The 19,838-nt window shown below is 36.8% G+C and overlaps 1 protein-coding gene across 4 annotated transcripts in view; it reads left to right on the top strand.

Annotated features, from left to right (window-relative positions):
• The window catches only part of TEX14 (testis expressed 14, intercellular bridge forming factor), a 133,245-nt gene that overhangs the window by 88,857 nt on the left and 24,550 nt on the right, over positions 1-19,838 (top strand). For 3 of the 4 annotated variants that reach the window (XM_051994160.1, XM_051994157.1, XM_051994156.1), the window contains exons 17-21: positions 269-550; positions 3,750-3,850; positions 10,751-10,888; positions 15,684-15,765; positions 19,007-19,088. In XM_051994160.1, the coding sequence (XP_051850120.1) occupies positions 269-550; positions 3,750-3,850; positions 10,751-10,888; positions 15,684-15,765; positions 19,007-19,088 (685 nt within the window). The remainder of the gene's footprint in view (positions 1-268; positions 551-3,749; positions 3,851-10,750; positions 10,889-15,683; positions 15,766-19,006; positions 19,089-19,838) is intronic. The other variant, XM_051994158.1, reaches the window with a different exon arrangement.

Genomic DNA, 19,838 nt, shown 5'->3' on the forward strand with positions numbered 1-19,838 from the left:
ACTCTCTTTCCAGTTTTTTGCCACTATGTAAAGGGCTGCCACAAACATTTTGCCATGTGGGTCCCTTTCCCCCTTTAAGATCTCTTTGGGATATAAGCCCAATAGAAACACTGCTGGATGAAAGGGTGTACACAGCTTCATAACTTTTTGTGCTGCTTTATTCTTGAATTGCAGTAGTAGCAGTGACATTTTTCAGATAGTAAAAATCATACATTTTAGATGTTCATCATGCAAAGATATATTATACTTTTATTATTTTATGTTCTAGCTGAAGTGAAAGAAATGGCTGAAAAAGCAGCTAGTGGACAGCTTGGGAGTCTTCTTTGGTATCCTCAGAGCAGTCTCATCTCAGACAGTGAGACAGAAAATGATTCTGAATCTGTGCGGCAACCTTTTCCTAGAGAACCATTGCACTCTGACTGCCCCGGGGCTGATCCTCCTAGAGAACATGATGATCCCAGTGGGAAGGACCAGGGTGAGAAAACCATCCTTAATGACCAGGACAGTGAGGACAGTGAGGGGAAAGAGACTGGGTACCAGAATGTAACAGGTAAGTCTGATTGCAGATTCTGTCCATGTTCACACCTATAGTGAATGCTCTACAGTCAATATTCAGCCCTAGGCATGTCTCAGGCCTTTTCTGTGAGATTGAAACATCAGATTCCTTCCTCTGGGGCCTGCCCCAAGGTAAGTAGTAGGGAAAGGAGAGAAACAGAGAGAGATTGTATCTTTTATTTTATCAGATGGAAACTTTTGTCCTAAATGAGTCAACTTTAATAATTTCCACCTTGTGCAAATAAAAGATTGGGAGATGTTTAACTCAATGGCATCTCTTATGAAGAGTACTTGTGAATTTGAATCAGCCATAAGCACAACATGAAAAAAATTAAATCAGTGTGACTGCCACATAAAAGGCTGATGCAAGTTTAAGCTACATGAGTAGAAGTCTAATATTACTATAAAGGAAATAGTAGTCCTACTATATTTTATGCTAGCCAGGCTATACCTGGAGTATAGTTCTGTGTGGCACATTTGAAAAAAGGCCATTTGACAAATTAAATTGAGTCAATAAGATATCTGTAGGGAATAAATGATGTTCTTGTATTAGTAATTTTTACATTATATAAAAGGCAGGAGGAATAACAAACAAAGTTGTGACAGAATCAGAATGCAAAAGGATCTTGACAGGCCAGAATGATGAGATAAATATAAAAATAAGATATAATTTATCAAGGATGACTTATGGTTTGGTTAAAAAACCAACTTAAGAAATATATGGTCTGGGTAAAAATAGTGAACCACAGGCTTATTTGGGGTTATCAGTGTGACAGGACCTTTCCCCCAAAAAACTGATCTCAAAACTTCCTTAAAAAAGGAATAGTGTATTGGAACAGAGAATCCCAAGTTCCCATTGTACGTGCACCAATTAGAATTACACCAGCAATGTGGTGTTCAATTCTAGGTGACACATTTTAGGAACAACAGCAATAAATTGGAGAGGAGAATGATTAGAATCATTAAGGGCTTTCAAATCATGACATGTGAGGATTGGTTGAATAAAATGAAAATGTATAGCCATTCTGAAGAAGAAAACACCAAGCAGGGATATGTTAGCCAGTTACAAGTACCATGGAAGAAGAATTGGACTTATTCTGCCTGTCCCCAAAGGATAAAACTGGGAGCCGTGGGCAAAAATGGTGGAGAAGCAGAATTAGTGTTCACATAAAAACTCCCTCACTTTTCAAAAGTATTATGGTCTGCTTTGAGAGTTCTTTAAGAAATGACTATATGACTTCTTATTGGATGTGTTGTGGGAATTCTTACCAAGGAAGGAGTTAGGGTGGCTTTTTGAGGTCCTTCAACTCTTCATATTCTGGGATTATGTAATCGGTAGATAGGCCAATAGGAGCCCACTGCTCAGGAGCATGCACAATATACTCTTGCCTCATGAAATTCCCATGAGGAGCCTTGGAAATTGTCCTAGAAATCCATTATGATGTGGTCTAGGATAGCCTCCAACCTTGTGTATAGTGTGCATGTTCCTGAGAATTGGGCTCTTGCTGAGCAAATCCCATTCCTCTTCCTGACCTTCCTCTCCCCTATTACTCATATAATTCTGTAAGGAAGTTTACTAGCATAAAAGAAGAAAAGGAAACATGACAGAATCAGAATGCAAAAGGATCTTGACAGGTTAGAATGATGAGGTCAATATAAAAATAAGATGTAATTTAACCTTTAAGGCGCTTCTAACTCTGAGGTTCCACAGTTCCACATACATTCCTTTTCATGGGTGACTGATATACCCAGACTAACAGTTGAGTTGAACTGTACTTTTAAACTCAGCCTGTACCTAGTCACTCCATATTCAGTTACATAAGAAATTCTTGGGTGAACTTTCTAACCATCAAACTTTGCAAAAACCAGGATGGAACAGTAACTATATCACATATTTTTGCTTAATCATTTTCTTTGGTTTACAAGGGCAGCAGGTTCAGTTTGGAGTGGTGCAATAGAAATGACTGATGTAAAATCAAGGAATTAAAAGCATGGGTTTTTTTCCTGCATTTTTATTTATTTGTTGTTGTTTTTTATAATAATAGCTTTTTATTTTTCAAAATACATGCAAAAATAGTTTTTAACATTCATCCTTGCAAACCCTTATGTTCCAAATTTTTCTTCCTCTCTCCCTTACCTCCCCTGGACAGCAAGTAATCCAATATAGGTTAAATATGTGCAGTTTTTCTAAACATATTTCTACATTTATCAGAAAACATGTATTCTTTTAAAAATAAATAGGATATCTTTTTTAGATGGTCAGTTTTGTTTTTGATTTTGTCACTGAAGACTTTAGAGGATGCAAGAGATATAGTAGAGGAGTTGGGATGTGAGGTTGGGAAGAGAGAACCTTTAAGGTGCTTCCAACTCTGAAGTTCTAGGATTCCATATGCATTCCTTTTTATAGGTAAGTTGAACAGTTGAATTGAATGCATTTTAAACTCAGCCTGCATCTTGGCACTCCATTTTCAGGAGCAGATGCCCACTTATATTTTTGTACTTAATCTTGATTTTTCTCTAAACATATCACATTAATTCTCACAGATCTAAAGCCAAAATAATTTAGAGTTGTTATTCTAAGGGTCTTTCCTTTATATCAGAGATTATTAACCTTTTTTATGTGTCATAGACATCTTTGGCAATATGGTGAAGATGAAGACTAAGGACCCCTTCTCAAAATGTTTTTAAATGCAAAAATTAATATACATAATATTACAAAGGAAACCAATTATATTAAAGTATAGTTACAAAATTTTTAAAAAGCCAAACTCACAAAAATGAGCTTAAGAATACAACTCCTTCTTTATATGCCTGTAAGCTAAATTTCCAAGTACCTGAACCAACCCCCCTGGATAATTTTCCTACCATTTGTAAGCCAAAGAATAACATTTCCAAAATTGTCATATATCCTCATACAGAAAAAAAACATTGGCTTAGGATTTTGATATTCAGAATCAGATCCCTCCTTCAGTGGTGGTAGAGTTATTTTATTCCTAGAGATGCCTTTTTTTATGTAGACCAATCTAAAATGTCTTTGTCCTCCACAAAATCTGGATCAGACCAAGATGTCCACCTTGACAGGGGCAGAACAGTTTAGTCATAGAAAAGCATATCTGCTCATTCCTATCACCCTTATTTGAATTTAAGTATAGAAGAATGATTTTGTTTGATCTCCAGCATGTTGTATTTGTTAGGCACAAGACATCACTTGCCAAGGAAGAAAAAGCATCCAGAACATGGAGGAGCCTTTCACAAGCATTCTGACTCTCCTGAAGGAATTGAGAAGTTCTGTAGTGTAAGTAACAGAGTACAGGTATTCAGGCAGGTCTCAGGGAGCTAAGAAAGCCTTTGTTTGTCCCCCTTATGTGGCATTTTGATTTTGAGCAAATTCCTTAATATTTCTAGACCTCTACTTCCTCATCTGTTAAATTAGGAGGGGGTTGGATTGTATAATTCTCTAAGATGCTTTCTAATAGTCTGTTTGTTAGTCTACATATAACATCTGTTTTCTAATGCGGAGGTGAAACAAATTCTCTTTTAGGGAAATTTTTTAAAAAATTTTTTCTCAAATTTTTTTCCCTTTTATTATTTTATTTTTTCTACTCAAATTTTATTTTTTTTAGTTTAAAATTCTCTCTCACCCATTTTCCCATTGAGAAAACAAGAAAAACCCGTCTTACAAACATGTGTAATCAAGCAAAACAAATTTTCCTGCATTGGCTGCATTCAGAAAGCATAGTTCAATCTTTACTCTGAATCCTATCACCTCTTATCAGGATGTGAGTTAACCAACTGTGGTTGGTTATTGTGTTCATCAGAGTTCTAAGTCTTTCTGAGTTGTTTTTCTTTACAATATTATTACTACATACATTCTTCTTCCAGTTTTGTTCACTTCATTCTACATCAATTCATGCAGCTCTTCCTGGATAACCATCTCTTTAATTTTAACACATTCATGTACCATAACATGTTCAGCCATTCCCCATTTGATAGGCACTCCTCAGTTTCCAAATTTTTGTCATCACAAAAAAGAGCTGATAGAAATATTTTTATATATAGAAGTACTTTTTTCTTTTATCTCTTTGATAAATAATGATATTGCTGGATCAAAAGATATGTACAATTTAATAGTTTTGTGAGCATTCCAAATTGCTTTTCAGAATGACCAGACCATTTCACAATTCTACAGCTAATGTATTAATGTGTCTGTTTTCCTATAGCCTTACTAGTATATTATTTGACATTTTCCTTATTTGTCACCTTTGTCAATCTGATGGATGTGAGGTAAAACTCAGAATTGTTTTAATTTTCTAATTATTGGTGATTTAGAGTTTTTCTTTAAAAAAAAATAATGGCTTTTTATTTTTCAACATGCATGCAAAGATAGTTTTCAACATCCACTCCCTTGCCAAACCTTATGTTGCAAATTTTTCTCCCTCCCCTAGATAGCAAGTAATTCAATATAGGTAACACATGTGCAATTCTTCTTTTTCCTTTCTTTTTTTCCCCCTGAGGCAATTAGGGTTAAGTGACTTGCCCAGGGTCACACGCTAGGAAGTGTTAAGTGTCTGCGCCCAGATTTGAACTCAGGTCCTCCTGACTTCAGAGCTGGTGCTCTATCCACCATGCCACCTAACTGCCCTATGTGCAATTCTTCTAAACATATCATGCTATATAAGAAAAATCAGATCAAAAGGGGGGAAAATGAGAATTAAAAAAAAAAAAAAAACCAAGTAAACAAACAACCACCACCACCACCACAAAGGTGAAAATATTATGTTGTGATCCATATGGCTCTTTCCATCACAAGTCTATTGGAATTGCCTTTAATCACTTTATTGTTGAAAAGAGTCAAGTCCATTATAGTTGATCATCACATTATCTTATTACTGTGTACAATCTTCTCCTGGTTTCTCTCACTTCACTTAACATCAGTTCGTGTAAATCTTTCTAGGTTTTTCTGAAATTAGCCTGTTCATCATTTCTTATAGAACAATAATATTCCATTATTTTCTTATACCGTCGCTTATTCAACCATTCCCCAACTGATGGGCATCTACTCAGTTTCCACTTCTTTGCCCCTACAAAAAGTGGGTTGTCCTGCTTTTTTAATGATCTTTTTAGGATACAAGCCCAGTAAGAGACACTGCTGGATCAAAGGATATTCACAGTTTAATAGCTCTTTGGGCATAGTTCCATATTGCAATTTAGAGCATTTTTTTCTTATAGCTGTTGGTAGCTTGGATTTCTTCCTCTGTAAATGGTCTATTCATATTTCTTGACCATTTATCAATTGAAGAATGGCTTTTTTTTCTTTAGAATTTCAGTCAGTTTCTTATATATTTTAGAAACTTATCAGAGCAACTTGTTCCAAAGATTTCCCCCCCCACTTACCTGCTTCTCTTCTCCTTTTAGTGGCATTAGTTTTGCTTGTTCAGAAACTTGTTAGTTTTATATAATCAGAACTGTTCAGTGTACTATCTATGATTCTTTCTGTCTCTTATTTGGTCTATGCAAAGATCTGATGGGAAATTTCTTCCATACTCCTCTAAATTGTTTATGATAAAATACTTTGTCTATGTTATATAAAAATTTGAAGCTTGTTATATTGTTCTGTACCTAGTTTTTGCCATACTGCTGTTCAGTTTGAGAGAAAACAAACTTGATGGTTCCTATACTGTATTTGTGGTATATTACCCTATAATCAATCCCAGGGAGGCTACAGTATTTATCCTCTCCCTCAAAATTGTGAACTCGGATATCTTGGAGTAGGGAAGCTCAGCCCTAAAGAGAGGGATTAGGCTTTCCTTTTTTTTTTTTTTTTTTTTTTTTTTTAAACAGTTGACTCTAAATCCCTCTCATCCTAGAGCCTTAGAGATAATTAGTTAAAGTTTGGATTTAGTTCATAGCTAAGATTTCCCTAAAAAGGGAAGTAAAAATATACTCTCTGTAGTATAGTCCAAGTTTAGAGCAGCTCAAAAGAAATGTTTAAAACAGTCACAAATTATTCATTAACAAAACTTTGTTAAACATGAAGCAATAATGTAAAACTGCTATCATATTCCCCCCAGGAGATCAGTACTTACGGAGAACCCTTAGAGGGACTATTGAATAGTAATATTTCACCTTCACTTAATTTTGCACTGTTCATAAAACTCCCAGGAGGGACTCCAGAGCTCCCAATCTTTTGAACTCATAAGATTTCCTCCAAAACTAGACCATTTCTCTGTCTTCCTTTGCTGAATCCTTTAACCATAGTTGTTACACAACTGGATCCTCTTCTCTTCTCCCTCTATACTCTTTCACTTGGTGATCTCATTAGGTCAGTGGACATAATATTATCTGTTTGCTGATGATTCTCAAATCTGTGTAAACTACCTAACTCTCAGCTGGTCTCTGATAACAAAAGATCCTCAAGTTTATAAAGGGATCTGAAATGAAACAATCCAATCACAGATTACAGCTTATTGTCTGAGAAAAATTTGCAGAGGAGAGAAGATCCTACAAGGGAGCAGTGAGAGAATGGGACTTCAGCTGCTCAAAGAGGAATGCTCAAAGGGTGAGATATTGTAGTTTCTGGAGGCCTTTGGGAGAGAAATGGGATGGAAAGGGTAGAGTTTAAAGGAGAAGACATCCTAGATAAATCAGCCAGGCCCAAACTGTTGAGAAATTCCCAAGCAAGTTCTCAAGTCTGCAGTTTCTGCTCGAGGTTGCCCTTGAGCTGACCAAGGCTTATTCTGTGTTTTCTGGCAGCTACAGGCATCTCCAAATTCCAAATCTTCAGGCATCTCCAAATAGAATTCACTGGCAAAGGATCCTTGAACCTCAGAAAGCCTTCTAATTGGTTGGTGGTTGTGTTACTCCTTTGTCTTGCTCCTTTGTGAGGAAGGGAAATAGCTTATATTTCCCATGTTTACAGAGCCCATGTTTACATCTCTAATTTCACAACTCCAATCACAACTTAAACTCATTATGTCTAAAATTATCATTCAATTACCATTCCTCTTAAATCCTTCCCAACTCTTGCCTTCCATTTCACTGTCCAGAGCAGCATCCTCTCAGTAGCCCAGACTGTCAGCCTAGGAGTTATCCTTGACTCCTCATCATCTCTCATCCTTCCATCCCTACATATCAAATATGTTATTAAGCCTGTCACCTTTCCCTATCTCTAACCCATTCCCTTCTCTCCTCTGACTCTCCTACACCTCTGGTACAAGCCCTACAGGAGCCTCCTACTGGGGCTGCTGCCTCAAGTGTCTCCCCTTTCTAATCCATGTTCTGTTTAATCCCCAAAGTGATTATGTTAAAGCTTTGGTCTGTTTCTCCCTTCTCATACTCCCCTCACCCAGTAAACTTTCATACCTTCCTGTGGCCTCCAGGATCATATACAAAATACTCTTGTTTGAATTCTAAGTCCTCATAATTTAACCCCCTCCTATCTTCCCAGACTTTACTGGGATCTTTGAGCTTTGATCCAGGAGGTCTTTGGCCTCCTTACTATTCTATGTAGAAGATGGCTTTCATCTCAGTTCTGGGTGTTTTCTCCAACTGTCTCCCATTCTTTCTTCCTACTTCCCTTGTTTTCTTTTCTTCCAATTGAAATCTGATCTTCTATAGAAGGCCTTTCCCAACATCAAATGGATCAAAGAATCTGTGCTAAGGACTAAGGTTAAAAGACTGGGACAAAATCCTATGTGACAACTATGGTTACATTTTATTTGTCAAAGGTGGCAGTCAGGAAGACTTCAGTCTCACCCTTGGCAAGTCATTTAATCTTGTTAACCTTAACCCTTTGACAAATAAAATGTTTATTGAATTGGATAAGTTGAGTAAGTCAGGATGTAATTAAGTATTAATATCTTCTCTAACTAGATTGAGTGTACAAAGTAGAGTAGTTGGAAGTCCTTTTAGACTCCAAGAGAGCAGCATAAAAGGGATCCTGCTGGTTTTCTAAATAGTTTAGAACTTGCCAAGAATATCTCCACAGAAACAAGGTTATGAATAGTTGTAGGGTGTAGTTGAAACAGTTAATTCACCGCAGGTACATTATTTATCATTAGTCTAAACTGGTCATTGTTCTGCTTGAAAACAAAATGTTAAAATCAGCAGTTCTTTCATATTCTCAGATTTACTAACAGATATATTAAGATACTAACAGAAGACATTATGAAATAATATTTAAAGTATTCTTGAGCAGAGGAAAACTGATAGAACATAGTTATGTGGTTCAGGGTTGATTGACATTTTTTCCCCATCAAATAAAAACATGAATTATTTATTATTATGTCCAAGAATAATAGGACAAGAATGTGTCCAAGAATTAATATGTCCAATTCTTGGACATACCCCCAAAAAGTCATTTTCCCAAAACCACTCATTCCTACTCTGACCACTTTTCTCCAGAAATCTTCCCCAGCTGGTTACTGGTGATGTGAAGTAATGAAAGAGATCTCCTCCCTTTGATCAATATCCTGTAGCTCTCAGGAAAATGAGGAAAGAGAACACTGCTCTTGGGAAAAGCAGATCTTTTTATCCTTTTAGGTATTTAGCCACTGTTCTTAAGTCATTCAAACTAGAGCTTCTTAGTACCACACTTCCCTGGACACAGGCTTCATTTACCTCCCCACCACTGCTACCCTTACTTCAAGAGAGAAATCCTTGGACTGATCAGATAGAAGGAAGCAGGACCTCCTTGCAGAACTGATTATTAAAGACAGACTGATAGAGGTTTTTCTTCCAGATTTTGTCAAAGGCTTGGACTATGATATATTTTTTTCCCTGAGGCAATTAGGGTTAAGTGACTTGCTCAGGGTCACATAGCTAGGAAACGTTAAGTGTCTGAGGCCAGATTTGAACTCAGGTCCTCCTGACTAAAGGGCTACTCTATTTTCTGTGTCACATAGCTGCCCTTGGACTATGATATTTTAAAAATGCATTTTAATATTCTTTTAAAAGAAAGGAGAAGAGAGATTTGACTATTTCCAGAGGAAAATATTATCAAAAGAGTTTTATCATTATCAGAGGAATTACTATTGAAGTAGTTTTTGTTGGAATGAATGAAAACACATTAAGGGTTTTGCTTAGTAAACACTAGGGATACAAATACAAAGGCAAAAAAATCTGAGAAGACTAAACCATTAGAGAGAGTGAATTTTGGTCTGAGCTGTCACTTAGCGGTGGGTGGTGTCAAAAGCAATTGATTGATTTGTCTTTTCTAGGAATAGTACTCACCTTAGTTACTGTTCTCAGAACTAGAGGTAGAAGGTAGGAAATGGGATGGGGTATATTGTGGTGGTTGGAGGGCAACAGTGTCTAGAGGAGCTGTGGTGAACTCTCCTATTAAGAATACTAGGCTCAAGAATGGGAGGAGATTAGGAGGAGAAACTTGTCAGCTCTGTCACTTAGGAATGAATCCTCTTTTGTGATGAATACCAATGTAATTTCTATTTAAAAATTTATAAATGCATTTTGTTTTAATTTGACACAGTAGTCATTTATCAGTAAATCATCATGATGCTTTCTCATTTTAAAAAAAAGTTCAGCAAAACTGTAAAGGGGTGATTATTTTTTGGTGATTTTTAAAAATAATATTTTATTTTTCCAAACACATATAAAGATTTCAACGTTCATTTTTGTAAAACATTGTGTTCTAATTTTTTTTTTCTCTCTCTCTCTCTTACCTCCCCCTCTCCCTAAGGCAGCAAGCAATCTGATATAGGTTAAATATGTGTAATCCTTTAAATATTTTTATATTTGTGACATTATATAAGAAAAATTAGATCAAAAAGGTAGTGGTGGGGGAACCACAAGAGAAAAAGAATAAATAAAAAGGTGAAAATACAATTCTTTGATCAACATTCAGGCTCCATGGTTTTCTCTCTGGATGCAATTGGCATTTTCCATCCCAAGTCTATTGGAATTGCCTTGAATTACCACATTGTTGAGAAGAGCCAAGTTTATCACAGTTGATGATCATATAATCTTGTTATTGTGTACAATGTTCTCCGGGCTCTGCTCACTTCACTCAACATCGGTTCATGTAAGTCCCAGGCTTTTCTGAAATCAACCTGCCTATCGTTTCTTAATAGAAGAATAATATTCCATTAGTGAGGTGATTGTGACTGATAGCATTTGTTACTTTCTAATTTTTCTAGTTTTATGAGAAAAATCTGTTCTAATATCATTGCATTAATAGGAGCATTCTATGGAATCACCTCGTTCAGTAGATTCTTCTGAAGATGTAACAGATGAATTTCTAACTCCTGATCATGATTACTTTTACTCTTCAACTGTTCAAGAACATTTAGAAGCTAAGGTAAAAGTTAAATCCCAGGTAAGGTGTAGTATGACAGCTATAATTTTCCCTGTAATACTGGAGAAACTGATTTTATTAGAGGGAGAGTTTGACCAGCTAAGCCATCTTAGCCAGCCAAGTGGAAGGGGCTATTGTCTCAAAGCATCCAAGAATGAACAAGGGATTCCAGAGACTTATAGAGATCCAGCAATCAGGGAAACAAAGGCAAGACGGGGTAGAGCACTGGTGAACAGGAAGTGGATTCCAGGAAAGGACCATTCTGTTAAGTTGGGAAGAGGCTAAGAGACACTAAGTTTGGTTGAAAGGATCCCATCTAAGTATTTGAGATAAGCCATCTGGAGTTTTATGACTCTTTGGAATGCTAGTGGCTAGGACTCCCAGCTCAAATTATCTCAGTCCTAATGGCCAGGAAGCGGGGTTGCCACCAGGGAGACTGAGTAAGGCATAACAATTCAAGGAAACTGAGGTGTAACATTCCTAGAACTCCATGTGCATTTATGGCTTCCGGGCAGTATATGTTTGGGAAAAAAGATCTTTGAGAATTGAAGACTCGATTATTTTCTCCAAAAATTACCATTCTAACTTTACTCCAAAAATTACCATTCTAAAAATATTATCTCACTTTGATTTACATTCTCTTATAAACATAATCTTTTGAAATAAGAAAAGCATTTCTTTCTTCATTCAATCCCACCCTTCTTCTTGACTCCATGGAGAAAATGAACCAAAGCTAGTAAGCAAATTATCTTAGTTCTGCCACTTAGAGGGAGTACAACTTGGACTTGAATCCAGGGGCTTTGTCCAGGCCTTGCCTCAGGAATTGTGAAAGAACCAATTTTGTACAGTATTTTTTTTAATCAACAATAATCAGCCATTTATGTCCTTGTTCAGTGAAGTTTTCAAGTTTATTTGTAGAGTTCCTTCTCTTCTCATTCCTATCCTCCCTTCTCTAGGTTTGCTAATAAAGGAGGAGTTACTCAAGTAACCTACATCCTGTCAGCCGAGAGGTGTGGGCAGGAATAACCTCTTGTGTTGAGATCTGGAAAAACTTAAAGCAAAACTTTGTGCTTTTTATTGGCTAATATTTGTCCTACTTTGGGGATAATCTGTAGTTCATGCTTCTTCTTGATATGTTTTTAAGAAGCCTTCAGCAATTTTGGCTCTTGTGTCCTTTGGTCTTGTGTCCTTACCCACCATTCACTTCATGCATAAGAAAACTGGAAGAAAGGAAGGCAAAAAATCATTTTCTTTTCAAAAAATGATAACTCTTGAGGGAGATAGAGAATGTGTGACTATGTTGGGGAGATGGAAATGTTAAATACGGTACTGAATTTTTGAAAATAACATGGAACCATCAAACATTATTTTAGAAGCTAATGTATTATTTTCATATGTAAAGATGGAATTATCTTGGGAAGAAATGTTAATATTTGAAAAAAACACAAGCAGCTATATTCAGTTTAACATACTTAACAAAATGTTCCTATCTCATGTTCATGTGGCTGATGTAGCACCAGATGATGATAAACAGTAATGTTGGGGTTTGGTCATGTGAAGAATTCATAATGACAATTCTCTTTGGCAAAAGATAGGTTTATTTAGGAGCACAATTACCCAGGAGAAAGGGAATACCCCATGAGGTTGTGGCTTGCCCTTAGCTGGCAGGCTGAGTCCTAAAAGGATTTTGGCAACCGAAAAGAAGTGGGTCTGAGAGGAGAGACAGCATAAAGCATAGTAGGTTAGGAGATACCCCATGTGGCATGGGAGAAGGATTAGGAAAAAAACACAATAAAACAGTGTCCTGGTGCACTGACCCAACAAGGTTCTGCAAACATGGCATAGGTTAGTAGAATAGTAGTTAGTAGAATAAAAAGCAGAATTAGAAGGAAATTTTAATCTCAGGGATTTGTTATAATTGGATTTCTGATTGGATTACCTCCATAGAGAATGGGACCAGTGAGCTAAATTGATCTCTATCTATCTGAGCTTCTTCATGTCCCAGGGAACAGTTTTATCAATACTCCAGGTTCTCTATCCCACCACACCCACCAAATATGGATTTTGTCTCCTATGGGAAATGTTTCCTTATTCTCCTCATCATGCTCTCTCCAATTACATGTTATAATCCTGATGAGATTGAGGTGAACTATGGGCAACAAATGATGGGGCCCACATGTGAAGAACTCAAAAGGGCTTTCTCCTTGCCAAAAGGTCTTTTTATTTATGAAAAGAGGTTATGGATAAAAGAAATATAATAGACACCAGGAGAGGTAAATATGAAATATAGTTAGCAAGAAAACAGGTTTTAATAATTAATAATGGAAAAGACAAGTTCCCCAGTAGAACTCACATTTAACAAGGAGAAAGGTGGGAGTATGCTATTAATTGGCAGACTAAGTCCATAGTGGAGTTTAGCACCCTGAAAGAATTAGAGAAAGAAATGTGAGGCATGGCATGGGGGAGGGAGAGATGAGAAGACACCACGAGACAGCAGAGTGATGATCTAACCCTGAAGGGACTCAGCTAAGATAATTTAGGGCATGGACAGATTTATAAGGAAAATTTAAACCATGGATGGGGATGGGGATGGAGGAAGCATTATAATTTTGCTTTCTGATTGGATACAGTAAGATAGGGTTACCTATCTATTGGGTGGGACTGTAAGGCTAAGCTGATCCCCATCAGTGCTTTTTCCTGCCTGCCTCAGGGAGTAATTTATCAGTACTTCAGACTTTTCCTGCCAATCCCATTTAATTACGTAGGACCTCATCAATCCTTTCCCTAAATGTAGTTCCTTAAGAGCAGGAATTTTTCATTTTGTGTTTGTATTATTATTTCAAATTTTACCTAATGAATTGATACTTTTTGGTTCTTTTATTACTGAATAATGGAAACTTAATCCAGGCATCCAGATTTACTACCGCAATCTTTGTATTGAGGTGTGAGAAATGAGGGTCGAGAGATGCCCTGACAGCAATGGGGTCCCCTGGCTGGTGTTGCAGACTTTGCAAAAGAATTCACAATCTCAAATGGCGAGATTTGTGACAAAAAGGGGCTTATTACACTGAGAAGAAAATCTCTTCATCAGTGGGCAGAATCCTGTTCGGATCTTTTGCAAGGTTTGGGCACACAGTCTTTGATTATTTTGGATTTTTTTTGGCCCAGAGCTGGGGATCAATCTCTAGATGAATTTGAGGGATTAATTTTCAGCTCAAGAGAGGGTAGTGATTATGTCCTAGGCCAAGATCTCCAATTGAATCGAATAAGATAACTATCTGGGAGTTTTCCCTATGAAGAGGAGGGTGGGGCCCCTCCCAGAAGGGTTTGAGATTTCTAACCCAGGACTACCCTTCCCCCAAAGATCACAGTTTACATCACTTTCACTGTCATCTCTTCTATCAATGATATTCCTGAAGCAAGGGCTGACTCCTTTATTTTCTAAACTCCAGTGGTTACTTCACACCTCTAAATTGATTCCAACTAGCTTTTTATACACATCAGCATTATATATCAATATTTCAACTAAACTAACTTCCTTGCAGTTCCCTGAAAATGACATTCCAATCCCCACTTCTCTGTCTGCCGAGTTTGTCTCCCAAACATGGAATACACTCCCATTATCACTCCCAATTCTTAGGATCCCTAATTTCCTTAAAAGCTCAACTCAAAATACATAAGGCTTTTCAACATACACACACACACACACACACACACACACACACACACACACACACACACACACACCCCAGCTCAATAAAATTGTTTTCTGGAGACTTATTTCCATATCTTCCTGCTTTATAGCAACATAGATAGAATGTTGCTATTAAAAAGTTGTATTTCTGTCTCTGAGAAGCTTGGAGGTCATCAAAGGAACTTTGTAATTTCGTAAGTTCAGCCTACTCTTCTCCAGTTCAACTCCTGTTCCAATTTTCTGTTCCCCTGTACTGCTTGTTGCAGTTATACGTACTGATGAAGTTCTTAAAGAATAGCCACCCAAATGTGTATCATAATCTAGAGCAGGGGTCCTCAAACTAAGGCACGTGGGCCAGATGCGGCAGCTGAGGACGATTAGCCCCCTCACCCAGAGCTATGAAGTTTCTTTATTTAAAGGCCCACAAAACAAAAGTTTTTTTTTTTCCTATAGTCCGGCCCTCCAACAGTCTGAGGGATAGTGAACTAGCCCCCTATTTAAAAAGTTTGAGGACCCCCGATTTAGAGGGTGGTAGGCAAGCTTCTTTTTCTTGATCTTTCTTTTGTATGATGAGGGCAATGGAAAAACATGGTGGTTGTGAGCAGACATATAAGTGTAGAAATGAGAAGAACAGAATAAGATTTCATCAAGGAAGAGAATTACAGGGTAGTCATGTGGCAAGAGTAAGGGATAAAAGTGGACATCTCAGTTGCACTAGTAGTACTCACTATGTCAAGAGACATCATTCAAGATTTTGGATCCCTTTGTAGCTTATTGTAAAACATGGACAGGAGTTGAGCAGGATGGCTGGCAGGGATGGGTTAAATTTGTATTATTGGAAAGAATACCTAAATCTGTAAATTCATGGATCCACTTTCAAATCTGAGTATATTTTGCAGACATTGCCTACAGTATATGTGCTTGCTCTTAAGTAGAATGCAAATTCTGGGAATATTCCATTTTTGTCTTTTTTCCTACAGCCTGGCACAATTCCTCAAATACAGTAAGTGCATAATCAATGTTTGGTTGGTTGAAGAATAAATGCTTGCTGAATTGGATTAGACTTAGTTGAATTAGGGGTGATATCTTTGTTACTTTTAAAATAATTTTATTTCCTTTCAGACTTTTCATGAAGAAAGTGACTTGGAAGTCACACAAGAAGTCTGTAGTGGCCAAAAACAAGATTCTGGTAAAATGTGGTCAGGTCAGAAATCACTTACTTTTCTCCTATATAATGTCCTGGAAGGTTAGAACTGACAGGGTGATTCAGATAGCTAGATGGCCCAGATTGCATGAAAAGAAATTAAAACTTTTGATGAGCATTTTTGGGGAAAAAAAAAAAAAAAAAAAACAAGCTCAAAGAATTGAGAGCAGGAAGGGATATGTCAGGTTTAAGTGTAGTCCCCTAATTGAAGGTGTGGCGCACACAGTCACACAAAAAGTCAATGGCAGAGCTATTCTTGGATCCCAGCCTTTCTAACTCCCAGCCCAGAGTTCAGTAGAACACAGCCCTTTGTCAAGTCCTATGTCTGACCCTCCTCTTGAAGGTATTTAGTGACTTGTCCAAAGCTACATGGACAGTTAAGAGAACTAGGAACAAAACAACATATCCAGAATTTTTGTTCCCTCATCCCAAATAGTCAAATTTCATCAAAACTGGTCTTTTGCATGATGCTTCATTAAAGAGTAGCATCAGTTCATGGCATTTGAATTTTTCATTCATTTCCAAAGTTTATTTGAAATCAATTTTAGATTACCCTACAATCAGCAGCTTGGGGCATGGAACTTGTTTTACATGCATGAATGATTGGTTTTAATACAAGTATTTGTATTAATGTCCTTCAAAGGCATGAACCCTGTCCACTAATAGATAGATATAGACATACATATATATGTGTATGTATACATGTGTATGTTATATATATGTGTGTGTGTGTATATATATATATATATATATATTATATATATATATATATAGTAGTACATATGTATGTCCATGAGCATGCTTCAGTAGGCCTGAACAAGGAGTAGGATGTGGTTTATGAATCTGTTCTCTTCTTCCACCCATGTTTCCTTTTCCTCTACCTCTTACCTCTGAGACACTTAAAAAAATTTGACAATTCTGAGTTGAATACCTTTTCACAGGTTACTGCTTGTTTGTGATTATTAGAAGGCAAAATAAGCTAGCAGGTAGAAATAGAAAGCTAGGGCTGCCCCTTTCTTTATTGTCCTTTTCCTCTTTTTTTCATTTTTTCTCTACTTGTTCTAGACATCTAGTTCTGTGATGTCACTAGTATAAATTAAGTTTTAAAAACAGCATGCCACTCTAGCTCTCAATTGGATTTTAAAATAACTTCTGAAGGAGGAAAAGCCAAAGGCATAAAAATCCAGTAGTGAAATTTTAAGATACCAGATAGAGGAGAAGGAACATTTCCAAATCTTTAAATTCTCCTCAGGGCACATCCACACTAAGTATGGGTTGTAGAATGGAAGAAGTCATTGACTGATCACTTCCTTTTTAGTACAAATAGCACAGCAGAACAGGCCTGTCAGAAATGATGACTTGCTTTGACTAAAATATGTTTGAATGTCCTGCCTTTAAATGGCTTTCTAGTTGAAAGTCTCCTGTCTGATATTCCATACTAGTGCATTATAGCATGGGACAGTGGGAAAAGCTTTAGTTTCCAAATCAGGTTCAAATTCTGGCTGTTGCTTGCTTCTTTGTGACTTGGAGCAGTTATGAAGGTACTATGCTTCAGTTTCTTCCTCTGTAAAATTGGGGAGGGGAGGACATGGAGAAGGGCTTCTGGCTCTAAATCCTAAAATCTTCATTTCAAGTTGTTGTAGCCAAGAAGGGAAGTAGATTGTTACATTGGCTGCTCAGGTGCTCCAGCTGCCGCATAGCATTATTTAAAAAGGCCTGGACTTGAACTTAGCCAAACTATTTTTTACATCTAACACTTATTAAATGAATGGATTGGAAATAATGCTGGATTTGGAGGGAAGGGACATAGGTCCAAAGCCTGCCTTCATTACTTATTATATAACTTTAAGCAAGTGATTTTCTCTCATTCTCTACATCTGTAAAAATCAATAATATTCATAGATTTCAGAGGATTTACTTGGAAGAAGCCTTAGACAGCATTTAATCCAGTTCCCTCATTGTGCAGAAGAATAAATTTAAGCCCAGAACTTTCCTCATCCATGGGATTTTGTGAAAGAACCAAGACTCTAAAACTCCACTGTTTCCTTTGGCCTAGGTAGTATTTGGCTTAAAATTTTAGAACCAAAGAATATTAGAGCTGGAAAGTACTCCAGAGACAAATTGATCTATTCAACATTTAAACCATTCTAACACTTAAACTGCTTGTAAAGATTATTCATTATTCTAGGGTTGGGGTCAAGGAATTTTTTCACAAAATAATATTTATTTATGCAAGTTTCCTTGTTAAAGGTCTCATTTCTAAAATATATAGAAAACTAGTGCTAGTCTTGAAGTCAGGAGGACCAGAGTTCAAATCCAGCCTCAGACAACTTAACACTTCCTGGCTGTGTGACCCTAGACAAGTCATTTAACCCCAATTGCCTCAGCAAAAAAAAAAAAAGTAAAATATATAGAAAACTTTAATCAAATTTATAAGAAGAAAGCCATATAAAAGAGTGCAAAGATAAAAATATACATTTATAGATGAAGGAATACAAGCTTTCAATAGCCATATGAAAAAATGCTTTAACTCATGAATAATTAGACAAATGCAAATTTGTCTTCACATTCATCAGAGTGGCCAAGGTGACAGAATGGAAAATGTCAAACCCTGCAGAGGCTGTGGGAAAACATGTTTCTTTACTATTATTGGAACTATGGACTGCCCTAGCCATTCTGGAAAGCAATTGGGAACTATGCCCCAAAAGGTATTAATTTGTATATAACCCTTAATCCAAGGTGGTCATTACTAGGTCTGTACCCTAAAGAGAACAAAGAAAGAGAAAGAAAACCCAAAAGAACCTTATAGCGGCTTTTTTTTTTTGTGCTGGCAAAGAGTTGGAAAGTGAAGTGGTACTTGTCACTTGGGGAATAACTGGAAAAGTTATAATATATGAATATGATGAAATACTATTGTACTAAAAGGAATGATGGAGATGATTTCTGAGAAAACCTGAGATGACTTGAATAAACTGATACATAATGAAGTGAGTAGAACCAGGGGAACAATTCATATAATAACAGACAGTATTGTAAGGATAATCAACTCTGAAAGACTCAGGAACCCTAATCAACACAATGATCAACCAGTTTTAGAGAGCTCATGATGAAATATGAAGGTAGAAGGAGAAAATGAAAAGTAAAGAATCTGTAAATCTGAAAATTTTAAAAAGATAACAATGTAAAAAATTATTTATGCATATGGAATCTGATGACTACATACATTTTCTTTTTCTTTCAGATGGAGAAAGATTTCAAGTGATTGAAAAAATCCTTGGAAATAAGTCTGAGTGTGTAACAGAACTTCAATTCACACCCATAAGGTTTGAGTTGTTAAATGTCTTAGTAGCTTCTTCATATTCAAAAGGAAACATGAAATGCCTTTGTTCAAAATTCTTAACTTAGTATTATTAGGACCATCCTACTTTGGGTAATACTTCGCTTTTTTTTATTCTTGATGAGGTCAGGGAGCCAAATGATAAGGTCTGAGAATTGAGGTGGGAGATCCCCTGTGGTTGGAGGCACAGGTCATATGTGAAAGAATTTCACAAATCCAAAATCTCTGTGGCAAAAAGGGATTTATTGGCACTGAGAAGCCAGCTTGCTAGGAAGACACGAGACTTCTTAGTGGGCAAGAAATATAGCAAAGGTGGATTACACTGAGATTATCTTCAACAGTGGACAAGGTTCTGTTTAGGATATCTGTAAAGATTTGGGGTTCAGAGTTGTCTTTTATTAGCCATCTGAGTCTTAGGGCTTCAATTCAAAATTGAATTGAAAAGAGATCACTTATGTTGGGAATGCGAGCTACTGGAAGTGGTTTCCGGACTAATCTTCAACTCAATAGACGGTGCGGACCATGTCCCTGGCTATGATTTCCAACTGACTGAAACCACTTAATTGACTTCCCTGAAGAGTGGGCCTCCTTCAGAAGAGAGTTTGGACAGTTTCAGGGTTCACCCCCATCATTTTCTCCCAAAATATCTGTTTACATCATTCTGAAGTTATCTATGAACATTAAAGTTACTTAACCCATTTCTTAAGGTCCCAACTCTGTTCTCCATAATTGGTGC

This window comes from Antechinus flavipes, chromosome 4 (assembly GCF_016432865.1).
Source record: "Antechinus flavipes isolate AdamAnt ecotype Samford, QLD, Australia chromosome 4, AdamAnt_v2, whole genome shotgun sequence".
In the NCBI taxonomy this organism is placed as follows: Eukaryota; Metazoa; Chordata; class Mammalia; order Dasyuromorphia; family Dasyuridae; genus Antechinus; species Antechinus flavipes.